General features: G+C 39.7%; 1 protein-coding gene across 3 annotated transcripts; it reads right to left on the bottom strand.

Moving 5' to 3' along the window:
* Nucleotides 1-6,493: 6,493 nt before the first annotated feature.
* Nucleotides 6,494-20,331, bottom strand: il21r.1 (interleukin 21 receptor, tandem duplicate 1). 3 transcript variants are annotated; one of them, XM_047597727.1, is made up of 13 exons: nt 20,261-20,331; nt 20,038-20,182; nt 19,084-19,252; nt 18,267-18,367; nt 16,106-16,300; nt 15,724-15,842; nt 15,387-15,495; nt 14,279-14,469; nt 13,787-13,923; nt 13,516-13,690; nt 13,352-13,433; nt 11,043-11,136; nt 6,494-7,949 (listed from the first exon to the last, which is right to left on the bottom strand). In XM_047597727.1, exons 6-13 carry the CDS (start codon nt 15,782-15,784, stop codon nt 7,209-7,211), a joined length of 1,590 nt encoding a protein of 529 aa, XP_047453683.1. In that variant the 5' UTR covers nt 15,785-15,842; nt 16,106-16,300; nt 18,267-18,367; nt 19,084-19,252; nt 20,038-20,182; nt 20,261-20,331; the 3' UTR covers nt 6,494-7,208. The 3 variants fall into 3 exon arrangements, with proteins under 3 accessions (XP_047453683.1, XP_047453684.1, XP_047453682.1); XM_047597728.1 differs by lacking the exon at nt 20,038-20,182 and having other exon boundaries at nt 20,261-20,323; XM_047597726.1 differs by having other exon boundaries at nt 20,038-20,317.
* Between the last annotated feature and the right edge of the window lie 384 nt (nt 20,332-20,715).

Here is a 20,715-nt window from a genome sequence, read left to right as displayed (position 1 = left end):
GATGTGGTTGAACATGAGGCTGCTGGTGTTGATGAACTGTTCCCCCAGATCACCAGTGATGTTCAGGACACATGTAATATTGTAACAGTAATCACTGACACACGACACTTTAACATCTACACAGGGAGAATAGAAAAATAGAAAAAGATTCAGGGGTGAATGATTTGATCTAATCAAACTCTTCAAACTTTTACTCTTTCTTTTTAAGCAGCTTTTAGTGAAACCATCTGAGAAGTGTGGAGGGTACATCTCTCCTTCATCTCTCAGTCCAGCTGTAGCACAACCCACCACAACTCATTTATTCCACCGTATTTATCCTTCTTATGTGTTTAAATAGTTATTTATTTACTTATTTATTTTATTACTACTTAAGTGGTTCTCAGTTGTGTTTTTTATTTTAACTTTTATGTATTTTTTCTTATTATTTTTATAGTGTTTTTAACTCTTGAACATATTTTTCTATTTTTTTACTAGTGTTTCTCAATTGTGTTTTTTAATGTGAAAATTTTATTTTATTTTAACATATATATTTTTTAATAATAAGTTAATTTTATAACATATTTTTCTTTTTTATACTAGCCGTTTGCTTGCAATTTTATTTTGTTTTATTTTTTATAAATTTTCTATTATATATTTCTATTATTTTATTCCTTTTTTTAACTATCTTGCACTTATTTTTCTTTTTGCTGGTCTTTTAAATCACCGTTTTATCTTTATTTTATCTTTAATTTTGATTTAATTTAGTCTTTTTTTATTATTTTTATATAATTTCTAATATATATATATATTTCTTTCAAGAGTGTTTTCATGTGCAACTTAGTCTTTTTTTTGATATGGTTTATGTTTGATTATTATTTTTATACATTTCATTTTTTAACTATCAGACACCGATTTGTCTTTTTACTAGTGTATTTCCTTTGTGGATGAATAAAGTCAGTCTAAGTCACTGCTAAGAGGATACAGACCAGCAAAGAGCAGCAACAACTGGTTGCTGGTATATGGTAGTTAATAAACATGTCAAGGTTTTTTTTTTGTTTTTTTTTTTTTTATCTACACTCTTGGTATGAAAAGCAAGCATTAAATCAGATTACAAGTTTAGTGACAAAGATTAAAGCAAATGTCAGCCAGAACACAGCAAAGCTGGTACTTAAAAAATGTCATGGAAACCCAACAGAACATCTTATCAGTGATGTGCCAAACAGAGATGAGTTATTATTTGACATTTCAACAGTTTCCCCCTTAAGCCTCCCACTCTGGTGGGTGACTGCATTGCAATTAATCACAAAAAGAAGAAAAAGAGAGAAATCCAGCCACAAGATGAGATACGCCATGAGCTGCCTTATTAGAGCTCAGAGGGAAACGTCTCAGCCTCCACAAACACAAGAGCGGTACCTGGGAAACAGCTGGTCACCTCCAAAACGCTGGAGATCCACAGCACGAGCAAGAGCTGCTGACACTTCATTCTCCTCAGATATGAGTATCACTGGGTAGAAAGAAAGGTCTCTTTGTGTTAGTCTATACAGATTTCATAATATTACACGCTTTAAAGGTTCAGAAACAATTTCCGTAATAAAAACAAAGTCCCTGTGACAGAACCCAGACAAATGTTAATTTATCTTTCTTTTTTTTTAAATAAAAAAACACAAAAAAATAAGTGAAATCTCCGTAAAGTGTAGTGAATGGAAATGTGTAACTACCTCAGGGCTGCGGTGCCTTCGACATCTCAGACGGTGAATGAGACGTGGAACTGAGGTTTAACTTATCACCAGCTGCATCAAAGGAAGACAACACGTCACAGGTTTTTTTTTGTTTTTTTTCGTCTTCCTTTGTTTTACCTTTTGCTTTGGGGTTTTTGGCAACGTATTTCAGAGCACCAGTGAATTAATTCACTGCCTATTTAATACTCGGCACACTAATGTCGCTCAGGGTGGTGTTGAAGTTTTGTTTGATTGTTTCAGAGGACTGTAATCTGTTAATTGTGTAAGGGGAAGCCATTTTTTCACATGATGATGATGAGTTCTGGCCCAAACTATGACCAAACTATTTTACTGACAATACAAATCTCAAAAAGAGTAATTTTGAACACAAAACCCCCTCATAAAACTGAAATAAAAAGGCCGTATGAACAGAGACTCCATTTCCTCCTCTTGAAAACCTTTTTGTGGTAGACCTGAGGCGTCCATTCTAGGTCTTTTTTTATTTCCATGGTTCCCCTTGGTCACATCTTCAGTAGACACAATGCGTTCTTTCATGTTATGCAGATGATACACGTGTCTTCGTGTAGTTTTTTGTTTGTATTCTTCTTATTCGTCTTGTTTGTATTAGTGGAAATTTTTAATTAAGGATTGAACACGTTAGAATATCTAGTAACAGTCTTTATGAGCTCTAGTTCCTCATCTTTTCCAATAAATGCTCATTATATCATTATTGAGCTTATCTTGTAATATATATATATGCAGTTAATATTTCTATTGTATGCAGGTTTCTCTCGAGAGAAAAAAGATCTTGACTCTCTGATAGTGTTACTATACCACATGCCCTCCATGTTGCATGGCCCGGAAGGATGGGTATCTTGGCAACGTTGAAGTAGAGAGTGCTACAATAAGATTGCAGGTTTATTACACTGTGTTGGCTAAAATAAAGCATCAACTTTCCTGGATGGATTAGTGTTAAATCTAAAAGACCTTCACTCTGCAGAGTGTGCAGAGTTTGACACCATGTTCACATTCACTCGTTATAAAATCTGAAGCTGGAGATAGAGGAAACCGTCATTCTTTATCTCTTTGCTTTTGTTGCCTGGAAGAAAAAGAGCTTGCATGCAGAACATATGACTGTAATCTGTCACAAATCTCAAACTCAACACATTCTCATGATAGCCGCACGATTGTAGTCCAGCGCGATGCAGCAGTTCAGAGCTTTCAGTGTTCATCACAAAAATGTCACAGCACATTCGCATGGATCACAAAATATTAATTATAACAATTCTGTTCAATTATTTCTGTTTGTATAGCATCAATAACAGAACTAATATGTATCCAGACACTTTATGGAGCCCAGTGGAAAACCTTATCTTTAACATGGTGAGGTGCAGAAAAAAATGTTGATAGGACAAAAAGGCTCTGGAAAAATAGAAATCTGACTACGATAAAATATCTTAAATCAAGGCAAATTATGTTTCTTGTTCTTTGTTTTTCTTTTGGTCTAGTGAATGAATTCTTCTTACTATTTTACTAATTCCTTAAAATCATACTTGCATATGATCCCTTTCATTCTTAAAATATTAAAAACAGAAAATGGTCAGATATGATTCTTTTTTTTGTTTGTTTTCAGTCAAGGGTTAAATCCAGGCCAGAACAATATCAGGACTGACTGGAAAGTCTCAACTGTTGCTACTGATTAAACTCTTTGCTTCATATTTTACTCATATCAACGCAAATCTACTTGTCTGGGACACATCTACTTTGTCTGAGGACAGTTAAGTCATATGGTACTGTTTTAGGCAGTTGTGAAACAATGCTGTAGACTAAGAATGCTTTCATAAATGTTGTGTTAATAGTTTATTTTCATCAGTTAACAAAAAGCAGTGAATGAACGGAAGAGAAATTTAAATCAAATCAATATCTGGAGCCTTCCAGACAGCATCAGTTCTTCTACTTGCACAAAGTTTTTGAAGGAACTCGGCTGGTAGGTTGTTCCAAACATCTTGGAGAACTAACCACAGATCTTCCTCAAATCCTTCTGTCTCTTCATATAATCCCAGACACACTCCATGATGTTGAGACCAGGACTCTGTGGGGGCCATGCCATCACTTCCAGGACTTCTTGTTCTTCTTTCCTCTGAAGATAGTTCTTAATGACCTTGGCTGGATGTTTGGGCTCTTTGTCCTGCTGCAGAATAAATTTGGGGCCAGTTCTCCTCCTCCCTGATGGTGTTGATGACGGATCAGTATCTGCCTGTATCTCTCAGCATTGAGGACCATTAATCCTGACTAAATCTCCAACTCCATCTGCTGAAATGCAGCCCTAAACTTTCCAGGAGCCTCCACCATGCTTCACTGTTGCTTGCAGACGCTCATTATTGTAGCTCTCTCCAGTCCTTCGGTGAACAAACTGGCTTCTGCTACAGACAAATATTTCACAGGTTGACTCATCAGTCTAGATGTTTCTGAGCCCAGTTCCTATGTTTTGGTTCATAGTTGAGTCTCTTGGTCTTGTTTCTATGTCAGAGGGAGGGAGTTTTGGCTGCAACTCTGCTTGTGTCTAGACTTCTCCAGACAGGAGATGATGAACCTGGGTCCCACTGGTTTCAGTTCTGAGCTGATGTCTCTGCAGGACATCTTCAGACTTTTGAAGGGAAATAATCTTGATGTGTTTTTCATCTGCTGCTCTAAGTTTCCTTGGTCGACCACTGGGTTTACGATCCTACTAAATCCCTGACTTTGTGCAAGTGTAGCTATAAGGACTGATGCTGGTTTGAAGGTAAAGGGGAGTAACGATATATGTAGATTTATCTTTTGTTGGCTCACTTCGCATTTTGTAAATTGATAAAAAATAAACAACCATTACTTATATTTGTGAAAGCATTCTTAGTTTGCAGCATTTTTCCCCACACCTGCCTAAAACGTTTGCACTGTTTTGTAGTGTATATCCCTTATTTTAAAACTGTTTCTGTTGATGGAAATTTGCAGGGAAGGTGCAGTGGAGGAAAAGAGAACAAATGCATCTAAATAAACAATAAAAAAAATCCTATAAATATATGAAGCAAACAAGAGTGCATGATATACACAACCGGCCAAAAGTTTGGAAGCAACTTCAAGTTTCTGCTCACAAAGTCTTTCTAAACAACCAGCATGAGGTCTATGTATTCTGGGATGGATTTACTGCATCATCACACTTTGCTTTAACTCATATGAACCATTTTCCTCAGTTTACCTTTAGGTGAACGTTAATGTTACCAGAACATTTCTGAATAAATGTGAGTAAAAGAAAACAAGGGCTTAGTTTTAAGGTCGAGAGGATTTGCAAGTCACAACTTAAGTGCAAAAGTGAAAAAATAAATAAATAAAAATCACAGTTGCATTATTCACTTTAACTCTTTGGGTTTTCAGAGCCTGCATCCCTCGTTGAACAAAGGCCCTGTTATCAAAGCAAATTCTAAGCGAGAAAAACTCAAACACCTGATAATTATAGTAAAAAATGTCTTCTGATAAGTTACTCTTTATATAATAATTGTGTTTATTTTTGGTGTAAAGTATACCATTGATCTTTCATGCACCAATGTGCTCTTGCTTCCAAACGTTTGGCCTGTAGTGTACATGCTATAGGTCAGGGGCCGCCAACCCGCGGCTCCGGCGCCGCATGCGGCTCTTTCGTTCCTCTGTTGCGGCTCTCTGCAGCGAGCGGTGCGGAGCAAGGACACTGATCAAAGCCGTTCACTTTTTCACGCTAACTAACTGCCTCAGAATAGCGGCAACTAGTCACTCATCGGTGAACGAGCGAGAGTTTACACAACAACAGAATGACACTGAATGCCACACCACACTGAACTCCCACAGTGCATTGCAGCTCATTTACTAGTTGCTGTCGAGTATTTAATTCAAATGTATTTTTATTTTAGTGTGTTAGTTTTTTTTAAATATAATTCTAAAGTTGAATTGATGGTGATCTTTTAACATTAAAATCAAATGTATTTAATTTTTTTGTCGCTCAAAATATACGTCACAACTGCCGACATGCGACGCCCCCCGGAAGGCCCAGCCCGCTATTTATTGGACTTTTCTACCCCAGGTAAGACAACCATGGATAAATCCCTGTTATGTTGCATAAATGCAATTTCGTTTTCTCTGTAGCAGTTATTTCATTTCATAAATGCAACACGCTATAGGCCTAGCATAGAGGTAAAAACGACATATGCAGTGTTATCTTCATTTTAGATGTCAAAGGGGTTTTGTGGCTCCCAGTGTTTTCTTTTCTGTGGGAAACGGATCCAAATTGCTCTTTAAATGTTGAAGGTTGCCCACCCATGCTTTAGGTCATCAGTGATGAGTAGTTTGTATCAAAGAAGATGGGGGGGTTTCTTCTCTGTACTTCTTGCCGCCACCTTCGCCGCCTTAGTGTTTCCCCTAGAGCGTGAGAAAGCAGTTTATAAATGCAATATGTTCCATCTTATGTGCTGTGTTAAATAATTCTATTTCCATACTTTTCTTTTTGTCTCTTTCTGTCCCTTTATTAAAATAACTGCATATTTTCCCCACTGTGGGATGATTAAAGCATTATTCAATCTATATCTTAGACCTTTATCTCAAAGAGAATCTGGATGATTGTCTGTAATTCAAATGAGTCAAACAACCAACCTCACCAGAGAGCAGAATACCAACCCACCCACGGCCATTATCAGTTAATGTTCACATAAAACAAATATTATATTGTCCTTCCGGTTCTGCTGTGAAGCTGTGGCAGCATGAGACTCAGAGATAGAAAACGTGAAACATACCACATTCGAAAGTGAAGTTTATTTGAGGTTTTGTGGGAATTCAAGTGTTTGTTTAAGAAGAATAACCCTTCAGATGTGAGAGAATGAATTTACAGGCTTTAGTCAGTACTTCGAGGTGAAGGGATGGACCGTCTGGCGTCGTCCTTCTCCGCTCTCGCTCCCCGCGAAAGAGGCTGGAGACTTATCGGTCAGGTGCAAACAGATAATGACACTGTGCTCCCAGTTACTGATATTGCACAAAAACAGGACGGACGTTTGCAGTGGTTGCAGATAGAATGCGCGAGTGCAAGGAAAAACAAACTTTATCATAAATCTTGATAAGGCGCCGTGCAAGCTGGTGCTACAGTAACAAGCAAATGAAGCATGCATGACCATGAGAGTGTGAAGCTGTACTGTCAGTGACAAGATGAAATATAGAGATATATACATATAAATAAGGAGCAAATCAAAGCTGTATGCAACTATTTGATCTTGTGTGATATCTGCAGTGTGTCTCTGAATCCTTCTCAGTGATTTATTATTAAGAATATGCCTTTATCATTTAAATTAGCGTGAAAATTAATCAGAAAATCATACTTTACAAGCAATAATCAGGACAAGATACCAGTATATACAAAGTGCACGGCTTAAACATGTAAAGAACGACAAAACCCAGACACCTTCTGATAGTACATCTGTCCATGTTTTAAATACAGCTGGCGATAAATCAGAAGCTCTAATCGCTGTGGAGCTCGTCATGGAGTTCGTCCTCAGTGTTTCCCGAGTCCTCCTGAATAGTGCTACATATCATCCACTGCTTGACGTAGTTGGAGTTTGAGTTTTTCTGCTCGTGGAATAAATCCGAGTCCATGCGCTCTGCTGTGTTTGAGTCCGAGGCCCCGGGGCTGCTGCACTCTCCAAACCCACTGTCGATGGTGTCCAGGTCCACGTGAGGGTATCCGTCCTCCGACTGCAGGTTTGACACAAAGGAGTCCAGCGACACCCTCTCTGGCTCATTAAACTGCGCGTTGGGCTGAAAGTTTATATTGACCACAAACAGGTCGTTGGGTATGTGGTTGTCGTGACGTGGCGACGCCCCACTGATCCTGTCCATCCCGGGCATCGGGGGCTGCTCTAAATCGTACTCGGCGTGCTCGAAGGAACCGAAGCTCTCCCCGTCTTGGTAGCTTGGGATGGAACTCTGCGACGTGACCTCCTCCTCGGACTCCTCTCCGGACAGGGTCACCGTGTGGATGGAGATGTGTCCCGTGGAGTGGCTGGTGTCCTGCGGGGCCAGGTTGCTGACCGGCTGCAGCGTCTGGAGGAAAGGCTCGCCGTGGTTCGTCTGGCCGTCCTCGCCGTAGCTCAGCTTCTCGTCTTTCCAGTGGAGGACGTCCTGCTGCTTCTCGCTCGTGGCCTGAAGGCTGGAGCTGATCTTCAGGTAGTCGTACTCGCTGAATGCAGGTTTCACCCACTCCTACAACAGAACCAAGGGAAGACGTTAGCTGTGCATTTTTAGGGAACAGTTTTGCAGTTGTGTACCCAATCAGCCACAACTTTATGACCACTGACAGGAGAAGTGGATTATATTAAAAACCAGCTTGTGACAATTCAATGTTCTGCTGGGAAACTTTTGGACCTGGAATTCATTCATGCGGATGCTACATAGATTGCAGCAGCCTGACACAGACACACAAAAACACTTTAGGAACAACTCAAATAAACAACATGAAGAACAGCACAAGGTGTTGCCCTGACCTCCAGACTCCAGTACCTTCATCCCTACGGCCATCAGGCTGTACAACACCAGCCTGACTTAACAATAACTCACAACCAAGACTTTTTGTGACCTGTTTTTGTCCTTTTTACAAATCCTTTTGCACAACAATCTGCGTCATTGCACTGCATATCTGACACTAATTACCTCAGTATCCATATTCACTGATCCTGATCCAAGTTTTTTTTCCAGAATTTTTGAAGTACCCTGCCCAGACTGTCAGAGTCTGTATGTTCTTGTATATTTTGTACATTCTTTCAAATTTGATACTGTCTTTTATTGTTTTTTGTCTTGTGTATATATTTTCTGTGACAAAGGTTATTTCACATGCGTGGGATAAATAAACTAACAACACTGACAACCTTCAACCTTAACTTCACATTAACTGAACTAAAAATGTTTTGTATTTTTGGGAATATGACAGGGTATCATCTTCAGCTTACGTTTAGTGTTAGTTAACTGTGTCAAGTTGAGCTCACTACATAATATATGTTTGCCAAAATATAATATTTTGAGTTAGCCTTCAAAACTTAAACATCTATTCGGCTTTAAGTCACCTTAAAATTTTGGGTTTTGGTGGCCGTTTCATTTTAACAGTGTGAGGATGGCTGCTGGTTGCTGTGTCTAAGTAACATCCACATGAATGAATGAATGAATGAATGAATGAATGAATGAATGAATGAATGAATGCCAGGTCCAAAGGTTTCCCAGCAGTTTTAATGTTATTTATTTCTCCGGTCATAATGTTGTGGCGGATCGGTGTATTACATCATTAGAATAAAACAACAAATGCAATAAAAATAAAGCTGATATTTAAGAAAACAAATTACTAGCAGCTTTTTCATGACTACTTTTTAGTTTTTAGATTTGGATATTCAGAAACGAAAATGGCACCGAGGTATTGATAGAATCCGTCTTTATCTGATGTGTCTAACCACCTAAGCTGCTTCTCTCGGGAGGTTGAGACACTTGGGCAAGTACCTAAACGTTTACGTGGCACGGGAAGTTCAGCAGGATCTAAACCCGTAGCTTCCGCTGCAAAGCATCAGACATGTTCAAATACCGCGAGGTCGAAACAAAGCAAACCCGATGGATTCTGAGTGGATTTGGTTCTAACTCCACAGCAGCACGTTGGCCTGTTAGCAAATGCGGCTCTACCTGCAGACACGTGAGGCTTTTACAGCAGCTCACGCAGGAAATAACCACATATAGAGTGAATGCAGCAAACGTGATGCCCTGATAAGCATGAATCGGTCCCTTGATGCAAAGGGCCACCACATCCTGAGGCACAGTCGAACAGCATCACTCCAACGTCTACGAACTGGTGAGAAACAAACAAAAGCACCACGAGGCCGAGAGATAGCGCAGGTGAACTGAGCCTGGGGAAAATCTGTTAGGCTGCATCACTTCAGCCACGCTTTCAATCTTCCACGTAGTGTTGATGCTTTCACTCATTTATCCCCTCTAAAAATTATATTTTAATTAATACGGTGAATGACTGGTGGAAAATTAACTACAATCAATTTATAGCACAGTCTGAGCGTTGGCACCTAAAAGGTTTCACCCTGGATCACACCTCCTAGAGTGTCTAGCCATTGGTGGGAGACTATGATTCACAGGGGAAAGGAAAACAGGATCCAAACATCACAGAAAGTAGGTGGCACCTCCTACAGATGTTCCTGTTAAAGCCCAAAAGTCTTTTAGAACTCAACACTTGCAAGATATTTCTCCGAAACACATGCAACAATCCTACAAGTTCCATGTGCTACTGGTTGCAGCTTTTATTTTTTAGGATATAACGTAACCTGAATGACTGAGAACCTCCTCAGATTAAATATCTCTGCCTCACGGCTTCATGTAACACGTCATGTGATGAGATGCAGATCATACAAACGCCACGGGGGGAACTTTCCTATTCCATTCGCTCACTACTATTTCCTCCCTCACACTAAAGAGTCTCTCTGCTGCATGTTTGCTGCAGCAGCGCCCTCTGCTAGACATCGTGTGTAACTGCACCCAGATCCCTGAATAATAAACTGTTTGTGTCACGTCACAATCATTTTGAAAGAATATCCTCATGAATAAATTCTCTTTTAATTCAGGAAAAAATGTTCAACCAAGTTGAGAAATTGGGCCTAAGATTAATACCTGAAAATGTCCAGATTCCCAGTGACACCGTAGCAACTGTAACAACTGTTAATACTAAATACTCGTATGTCTTGGCTGTTTTCTTGACCATTTTTAAGTCTAACAAAAAGAATATAGGCTGCACTCCCTCTGGCTCAAACTAAAAAAGAGAAAGAGGGAGCGCATGTAATTAGTCAAATGCCAGGGTTCAACAGATGAAAGCATATTTGACATTAGGGTAAAAAAAAAAAAAGAAGGGTAACGAAAGATCACGATAAAAGAGTTGAGGCAATACAACGAAGAAAAAAAAAAATTATCAACCACGAAATTCTCACTTCATGCGTCTACGGGGAGAAAAACAAGCTGTTTCAGTGCGCCAATAAAAGACGTAATATTAAAGCACCGGTGGGGTATTTTCCACCGGGGTAGAACAGATCTGACTGTCATACATAAATATCTACCCACAGCCTTTCAGACAGATCAGCCTCTTGAAGCCCCTGCACAGTGACTCATTCACATCACAGAGGCCCTCAAATGTGAAGTGAAAGGGAAAGCCCCACGCACGGGGTCCAGATGTGCTGAAAGTCCCCCTCTAGGGCAACACCTGCTGGGCCCAAGTGGAAACTACACACAAAGCGAAATGAGCTCAGTTTTGCTTTCCCTTACCTTGAAGTTCCCTCCGTGGCTGATGTACAGGGGCTTGAAGAAGTCATTGGGCTTGGGCACGAAAGGGGTGAGATTGAATTTCTTCTGACAGTGCCTGAAACAAACGGACAAAAGAGGGGAAAATGTAAAACAATGAGAGTGCTATCTAAGCTGATTTCAGTTGCACGTGCGGAGACTAAAAACTCGGTGGCTTTTCTTGTGAATGAGGATACGCGGCTAAGAAGAATTCATGAGTCAAAGTCAGATCTGTTGATAATAAAACCGTCCCACGTACGTCAGACACGCTGATAATATTGCAGGGTTCTCAAGAAAATGCAGCTTTTATTTAATTATTAACACTTGAAAGTGAGTAAATTGGTTAATCTCTGTGTGCTGCGGTGTGGAGTTAATGAAGTCAGAGATAAACAGTCAGTTGCAGGTGTGGTGTTATATTCTGTTGCCTCCTCCTTTCTTCATTTTGGAAACTGGGAGGATTTTACTGTCACGTGTTCTTGAAAAACATCTCTCTCTGCGACACCTCGACTAAACAAACACTTCAAGAATCTTTCTAGAATGCATAAATGAGTCTGCTGAGCAAAAAGCACCCGGCTGAGCTGCAGTTGATGCAACTTCCGCAATTTGGTCACTGTGCCGCTGACAACTTGTGATGTGTGTATTAGTTTAATGTCTTAGCGGGAGGTGATGGAAAACCTTCTCTGCATTAAATAGGTCATACACGCACACATATATATATATATGTATATGACTGTGGGACTTTTTGAGTTTATCATAGTTGATCACAGTTTGTTTTCACGCCTAAAATCAACCTGGCCGCCTATAACCAACCACCACATGGTATTTAAACGTAAAGATTCTTCTAAATATGATGTGTACAGTTGAGTAAATTGAAATTTAATAATAAATATATTGTAGTAACACTGTTGACATGTGATAAATCCACACTTGACTCAAACACTACTTTATGTTAAATAACTAAGAACAAAGGAGAAAGAACAAAAATTTGCAGCAGGTCCTGGAGAGGTGGAATCTAATCTTTTTGTAACGGACACAGATACAATTTGTTCTCATTTTATTATTGTTCTAATTGATCTAATTAGAAGGTGGTTGGTATTAAATTCGGACATTTTAGTGATATCTAGTCATTTTTTATTAATAAGTGACTTTTAATAATACTGTATGTAAGATGGAAGTCCCGTGGACTTCAAAAGTCCCTTAATTATATATTGACGCACGTACGATCTTGTGAAGATTTGAATCAGGGGCGTCAAACTCATTTCAGTTCAAGGTGCCACAAACAGCACAATATTACCTATAAATAAGGAACATCGGCCATGTTTCCCTTTGTTTTAGTGCAAAGAAGTACGATATGATAATGTTTTTATTTAATGAGCTCTCTGCAATTCCTGTTCTGTCCACTACTCTTTGAAAACAACAAATTAACAGTAGCAGTTACTGTTTTTTTTACTGTAGTTGACCCCGTGGGTCAGATCAGACCTTCTGACTCGGAGGGAGTCGGTTTTATGTTCCTCATATTCTTTAGACCTCATCAGAAACTGTCAACTCCGTAACACAGCATCTCTACAGACTCATTCTAAAGTTGAATAAACCTTTTTTTTCTGCTGAGTCTGGCTTGTTACTTTCAGCTACGTGTACGTATAAGTCTGCGATGCACGTGCAGACCTCTGTCAAACCAGATCCACTGCAAACAAACATGAGAGTGCGTTCAACCAGAACCATTATGAAACCGTTATGTCTCGCAGAACAAAACAAAATTTCGGATCCTCTGAATAGATACAAACAAAAACACAACAAACAGACATGACATAAGTCCTGCCTTTTATTTAGCGTCTGCTTGTTTCTTGTAACTGCATGCTTTGAATTGCTGAGGTGTTCTCATCACTTTCTACCTCTGGTGCTCTGCATGACTTCCTATCTGCTAGTCGCCTCAGTGCAAAGAGTCTCTGCACGTACAGTACAGTGCTGCAGCGGTTTCTCTACATGTGGGAGGTGATGCCAGGAAAGTGTAGATTGAAGCAGTGAAGAGCTTTGCTAATCATTTACTGGAAGACGACATGTTGATGACCTTCAGCTTTTTATTCGCTAATTGTGCAACGCTAACCTTGTGCGCTAACAGGGATTTGAGCCAGTTAGTTGGAACGTGGGAGGACACCTAAGATTCAGATAAGGCTGAAGATTCAATATTGTGATGATAATAATTGCGTCGTTCCGTCCTGCTGTATGTGCAAATGTCACCATGAGCTAGTACAGATGAGTGAGACTCTGTGTTCTGATGATTCAAAAGTACTCACGGGTTTTGTGAACAGCCCAGGAACAGACAGGCAACAAAAACAGCCAACAAGATCAAGAGCAGCCACCAATATGTCCAGATTCCTGGAAAGAGGACGTATTAGATATGATCAGCTTCACGCTTCCTGTGTGTTCAAATGCACGTGTGAAGAAAACGATGCTCTACCTGGTGAACTCTGTCCTGGGTATTCAGCAGCGGAGCTCCATTCGCTCCATGGGCCCTGATAGTAATGATCCGGGCACATTTTGGCCTGAACATCCACAGTGTAGGAGATGTGTGGCTGCAGGTTCTTTTGATCCACTTGAAGGTACTGTTTCTCTACGAGGGAGTAAACTGGAGCCTGGAAGGAAGATAAAAAAAAAAGGCTTTGCATAAAAGTCGTCTGCAGAGAAACTTGACAATAATCTTCTGCAAAAGAATCTAAGGTTCAGTTTACCTTCGACAGGTCTCTACTTTCTCTTATGCGCACTCTGTACACGAGGCAGTCTTCTTTGTTGTTGTCGTTGTCCCAGCTGATGTTGTATTGTTCTTCAGTTTTCTCCACGCTTACGTTAAAAGGAGGCCGAGGTTTCACTGTTAAAAAAAACATGCAAGTCCCAGGGGAACGTCATGGAACTGAAAGCATGTGCAGACCACAAATGGCAGTTGAATTTTATTTTTAGCTTTTTGTTTTGATCTGGGGAGCGTTTAGCAGGTGGGCTGGCAGAGATCAATTTTTGGTAACTTTCCAGTGTAAAAACTTTCGCACAAAACAGAAACAAAAAAAAATGGTTTGAATGTAGTGGAGACCATCGTAAAGAGGGAGGGAATCTGCGTAAAGGAAGTTAACGTCATCAACAACGTTTGGATGCCAGTAAACGCGTCCTTTGTCCTTCTTTCACGTCTTTGTTTCGCGCCGAAATGAGTCGTTATTGCGCGTTGAACGTACCCACATCACTCAGTGCCCATGTCGTTTCCTCATGGACTTGCTCGAGGCCGCGTTCGTCTCTGCGTCTCACTGTCGTGTTACACTCAGTGTCGGTGGATGCAAACTCATCAAGGCCCTCGATGTGCATGGTGCACGAGGTGTGAGGTGGTCGGATTTCACAGTTACCACTCACACCCTCTCCATAATAATCCCTGCAGGAGAGAAAAGAGCGTCAGATGATCAGTGAGGGTCGTCCTAAAGTCTGACTCAGGTCTGATCTGTTTCACTTGTGTTGTTTACATGGCTCCAAAAGTGCAAGAAATACCATAAAACAGCAAATGACTTGGAAGACGTGACTCAGATTTAGAGACGTGCATCATGCATCAATATTATTTCTACGAGAGGTTTGAGGACGCATGATGAAGCATGAAGCATTGGTCAAACAAAAATGGCTGCAGATATTTCCACAGTACCTTAAAAACACCTTGAAACTAAATGTATGATTGCCAGGTCTGAATGTCAACTTAGAGAATCTAATGAGAGGATATTTTCCTCCATTGGAGGAGCAGCTGTGGCTCAGTGGATTGGGCAGGTTATCCAGGAACCAGAGGGTTAGAGGTTCCATCCCTTGGACCTGGACCACACCATAAAAATGGCAACAGAAATATTTGGAAACTAAATGAATGAATGATAAAATTTCAGCTTAGAGAAGAGCTGTAGAAGCACAATATTTCAACTAACCATTACTGACGCAGCCAATGTTATTATTTCCTTAGGTTAACCGCAAGTGCATCAAGTAACTGTGGTGCCTACTAATACAACTGTGTATGACAAATACATACGTAAGAAGTAAATCACCACAACTGACTTCTAAGTTCACTTTCAACCCTAAACCTTGGTGTCTTCCCCTAAAGTTGTTAAGAAATTAATAATTTGCAGATAAGATACACATTTTTAAATCCTTTTCCAAGTCTTGAACATTAATCGCTCTCAAAAATGAATAAAATTAAAAGCTTGTCTTCCTGTTATTGTTTGATAAATTGGCTTCAGAAAGGACCAGGCCACATCTAAGACGTGATCTAAATGAGACTAAATAATTACTAGCAGTGACATTTATGACAACTTTTACCTGCAGGTGACTTCAAGGTAGAGAGGATACGTTGGCACAGAGGCCGAACAGGAACAGGTCACTGATTTACTGTAGTCTGTCGAGCAGGTGACGTTGCACAAAGATGCAGCTGCAGCCGAAAAAGAGAAAGAGAAGCAATCAGCTGCAGAATTTCATAAATTTAACATCGTACATACGTCTGCCACTTTAAACGATTTGTGTCGGAGCCAGGTTTGGGCTTTTATTTTAACATTTAGCAAAAGGCTGCAGCATCGAGGCAAACATTTCACTGTGGTCTCAACTTAATTCCAGCCCAAACAACAGAATGAGACAGATGGGACAGATGAGATGAACTTACCTCCATGACTAAACAGAGTGAGGCCCCACAGCATAAGAAGGAAGAAAGGTTTAGGAGCCATGGGGACGACCCACTGTTATCAGTCGCCGGGTAAACAGGACAAAACAGGCTTTCTGGAACTAAATAAAGATTTAGGCGTTATAAGTTTATCGTGAGAAAAAATACTTGTCTTCCTGTTATTGTTTGATAAATTGTGAAAGTGTTGGTGGTTAAAATAAGATACAGTCAACAACAGTTCTCCATTTCTGAGTTCACAGAACACCAACAGTCGCTACGGAGACTTAAAAGCTAATTAAACAAGTAACAGATCATCTCTCAAACAAGCTGACGCCTTAAAACGAGCCTTTCTATTCTGGTTTACTTGAAATTAAATTAAACGTACCTTCCTCAGTGTGAACAATCGGCGAATGAGCGAGTGGAGACACGGAGGCTGTGAAGTCTGGGTGAGAGTGCCGAGTGGAACATTGCTCAGGCAGTCACGGTGAAGACGTCATGCTCATCATGGTGTGACTAAGGATGTGGTTTCAGACCCTCTGAGCGGTGTGTCTGTGTGGTACCTTCCCACCACATCCACATGCTATGAATATGCAAGACATAATAGATGTATAAAAAAAAGAAAAAAAAAAACAGGAAATGATCTGCTCCAAAATAATTTAGTCATCATGTTTTTGAAAAAAAGAGACAAAAATAGACTTTTTTATTTTGAGAAACAAGATGAACAAGAAGTACAAGACGATGACAAACTGTGAGCAACAAACTTCTTCTTCCCTTCTTCGTCGCTAAAATAACTTAACTGTGTTAAATTAAAATGGTTGCAGAGCAACATCTTTGCTCAAATTACTCAAATCCAAACCGATTCATGTTTCAGTACTGAAATGATCCTAAATACAGACACTTTTTGACGCGTTATAGAAAAAGACCCTTAACACCTACAACACCAGTTTATCTGGGGTTTTCAGTTTTCATGTATGAGTCACTAGCCTATTGTGGAGCCCCTTAATATTCAAATCAGCTCCACATAAAGCATGAACTTGCTTCTGCTTCAGAATCTGAAGCAGTGAAGATCATAATCCACATGTGAAAAACTCATCAACTAAACTCTTTTAGTTATGGGACACAAACAGTTAAGTGTGTTTGCACGATGAATGAGTCTTTGTGGGATTCATAACATTATGTAGGTGTGCAGACACCTCTTGTTTCATGTCACTGTATCACTATTAGTAAAAGCTAAATGTCACTGTGTTGCACACAAAGATCAACATGTTTGAAGCTTTGACGCAGGAGCTGCGTCAAAGCTTAACGATTTACACACTTCAACGATTTACAGACCTTAACAATTTACACACCTTAACAATTTACACTCTGCAATCAGACATTAACGCATCCGATTACAAATCACAGAAGAAACCAAATCATTCAGAGATGAGGGGATTAAAATGATCAGAGGTTTGTGGGTCAGATGGCATATCTCTAACCTGAGAACAGCCTCAAACAACAACTGAAAGCAGGACTATGGGAGCCACCAACTATCAGACTCGACAGAGATGAAGACATTTCACACTCTCTAGTGTATAATCTGGTGCAAAATCTAGGCCACTTCAATACTCTCATGGAAATTAAATCTACATCTGCAAAGATAAATATGTTCAGGGGTGAGAGACTTTCTACATGAGGCTGCAGGTTCGATGAACACGACAGGCCAAAGGTTTGGAAGCAAGAGCACATTGGTACATAAAAGATCAGTGGTTTACTTTACACCAAAATACACGACTACTATATAAAGAGTAACTTACCAGAAGACATTTTTACTATAATTATCAGGTATTTTAGTTTTTCCTGCTTAGACTTTGCTTTAATAACGGGGCCTTTGTTCAACGAGGGATATGCAGAGTCTGGAAACCCAAAGAGTTTCAGGTTTGTGAATGAAGTAAACCGTGATTTGTTTTCTTTTTCACTTTTGCACTGAAGTTGTGACTCTTACAAATCGTCTCCCCCCTAAAACTAAGCCCTTGTTTTCTTTTACGCATGTTCTGGTAACATTAACATTCACCTAAAGGTAAACTAAGGAAAATGGTTCATAGGAATAAAAGCAAAGTGTGATGATGCAGTAAATCCATCCCAGAATACATAGACCTCATGCTGGTTGTTAAGAAAGACTTTGTGAGTGGAAACTTGAAGTTGCTTCCAAACTTTTGGCCGGTTGTGTGTTCTCCCCGTGATGAACTGGAGACCTGTGCAGAGTCGACACTTCTTCTCTCCAGGTCCAGCTGCAATGACTTTATTTTTTGATTGAGACTTTCAGAAAGATATTAATTATATTAATTATATTTTTGTAGCGATGTTGAACTGCATTATATCAAGAGACGTTTTTCATCCATTTGTTTGCAGATGCCTTAACCTTGTTCTGATGCTGTGGTTTAATTAAAGCCTCTCTGAAAGTTTAACGGGTCAATGCAATTTAAAAAAGTACAATATAGGTCGTAGCTGGTTTAGGTCGTACAGATGTGCTCAATGAGGCTGAGAAAATGCCTCCAAACACCTACCGAGTCTTGTATGAACACTTCGCAGCCACTAGATGACTCTGACGTTCGTCTTTCTTTTTGAAGCTGCTCATGAGTTCTCAGTTCTTCATTGTGTGATTCACCTTAACAAACAAAACAGAACTGACATTTACAGTATTCTCCTACTTGTTCCCAATGCAGAGGAATCAGCTTTCGTTTGTGTGGACTCATTTTATTTAACAGAACACAACTGAACCGTGCATTTAAAAAAACAAAAAACAATGTGTTTTCATTTTATTGTGGTGTATTATAATTAATGCAAGTTACGTTGTTTTGTTGGACATTATTTGGACTATCTGAAGTTTCTGCATATATTATTTCTCCTATACTTCTGTATTTTATTTTGTCCCACAAGCTCTGCACTGCAAACGTTAAAATAGTTTTGTCTCTGCTATACAGACATCACAGATGTGCTACTGCACAAATGACTAATAAGCTGGGATCCTATATGAGGCCTGGACACCATGTCAGCCTGTGAAGGTGCCCAGAAGCAACAGGTAGACTGTGAATTGATGCCACTGCAGGTCAGGCCTGTTGTTTCAGAGATGCTCAATCTGCATTTTTGAATGCTCGTGTACCATGTCTAGTGTATCTCTGCAGTGTATGTTGGTTAAAACAATCACAAAAGGCTGAATGAGTTTACCTGAAAACAATCATGCTAAATGGTATTTTGTGCAGAGCTGTTAGCTGCAGTTTCAAGATCATAACACCAAGCAAAAAGATAAAATCTTGACGTAGCAGGGTGGTTTTGTTGTCGTGTTTTTCTGAATTGCAATGAGGAAGACTTAGAATAGCCTACTTTTGCTGCAGAGATTCTGCCCACGACATCCTCTCATCTGATGAAGGCTGCTCCACGAGGCCGATCGCACAACTGATAAGCGAGTCTTCGTCAAGGATGGGAGCTCTGCAGGGCTGAATTGAGGACGCAGCACGAGCGGCTTTCTCTAAAGACGGTGATGGAGGCGGTGCTGTTTCAAGAACAAAATCAACAAAGAGAGAAGTGAGTCTTTCCTGTGATGGGAATCTTAAATGAATTTCAAGTTGAGCAACACACAGCAAGAGATGACGACTAGGTGTGGCAAACCTGAAGTTAAACCGTCCAATCAAATCAAACAGATCAAACAAAGCCATGACATTTGTGGTTAGCAGTAACAAACCAATTCTGAGAGCAGAGAAAACGTACTCGCCTTCAGTGTACACGCGAGAAGAGAAACTAGTGTGGGACTTCTCTTCCCGGTTTTTGCGCAGACCTTTGGCCAGACGGGTGCCAAGGCGCTCCCATAAAACCACGAAATGTAATCCCGCTCAAACACATTTATATACATGAGCCAAAACTCGGCCTAAATTACATCGCCTGATTTATTTATTATGGCAGATCACGACAAAACCAAAGCTGACACTAAACCCCAGTTCTTTTCCAAAACAAGCCACAAACAAAAAGAACCCTCCATATATACACATAGAGACACATATAAGTACACTCACAGTCACACGCATATATTCACTAAAAGTTTTTAACCATGCATGGCAAGGATTATATCAAATTAATGAAACTTTAAATGAGAGTTAACCCCTGGTAGGTTTTGTGCATTGGTTATTATTATTATTAGTTTTAACAAAATATCCCCTATGGGGATATCAGTATTAGTACAGATCTTAAAAATAAATATCGGGAGTTCCTATGAAACACTCGGGCCCATTTTTTTCTCAGTAACGGGAATAGAAGCCAGACGCCATCCAAGTGTTTACTCACTGGGGAAGTCCATCATGATGTTTGGTTCGTTTCGTTTTCACATTGTGCTGATGTTGTTGCGACTCAGTGCTCAGTTTAAACCAGGATCCCTGTGGAGTGCAACTTTTTCTTTTTTTTTATGAGGAGGATCTCCCTCCTCTCTCATCTTTTTTCCACAATTAATACGATTAATAATAAAAATAAATCAAAAATATAAAACATTATGTCAATTACAACCGTTTACCTTGTTTATTAAGGGACATTTCAAAGTGAAAGTGACGCCCACTCCGGGTCGGCTACAGGAAACACCACGAGTCAACGACTTCTTCTTCTTCGCTTCTTCTTTCGTCTGTAGTCGTGTTTACAGATGTTACAAACCGCTCCGCCGCCAAGTGGTAGAACTGGGTCACTGCAGCTTCACATCTGTAGTTAAATAAACTATAAAATATTTATTTAAGTTATATTTCCTCAACTCACGTGTAGATTATCGTATCGTATGTACGTTAAAAATTATTTCTTATTAAATAGTAAATTAAATTATTTATTTATTTATACTCTCATTTGCTAGTTTATTAGGTACACTGGAGAATGCATTCTTATATAACAATCAATCAATCAATCAGTCAGATTTTTTTATGTTTACGGCACCTTTCAAAACAAATAAATGCCATTTAAAGTAAAAATATTTTTAAAAATGTG

This window comes from Mugil cephalus, chromosome 11 (assembly GCF_022458985.1).
Source record: "Mugil cephalus isolate CIBA_MC_2020 chromosome 11, CIBA_Mcephalus_1.1, whole genome shotgun sequence".
Lineage (NCBI taxonomy): Eukaryota > Metazoa > Chordata > Actinopteri > Mugiliformes > Mugilidae > Mugil > Mugil cephalus.
The sequence above is the reverse complement of the archived record's forward strand: the minus strand, read 5'-3'. Positions and strand labels throughout refer to the sequence as shown.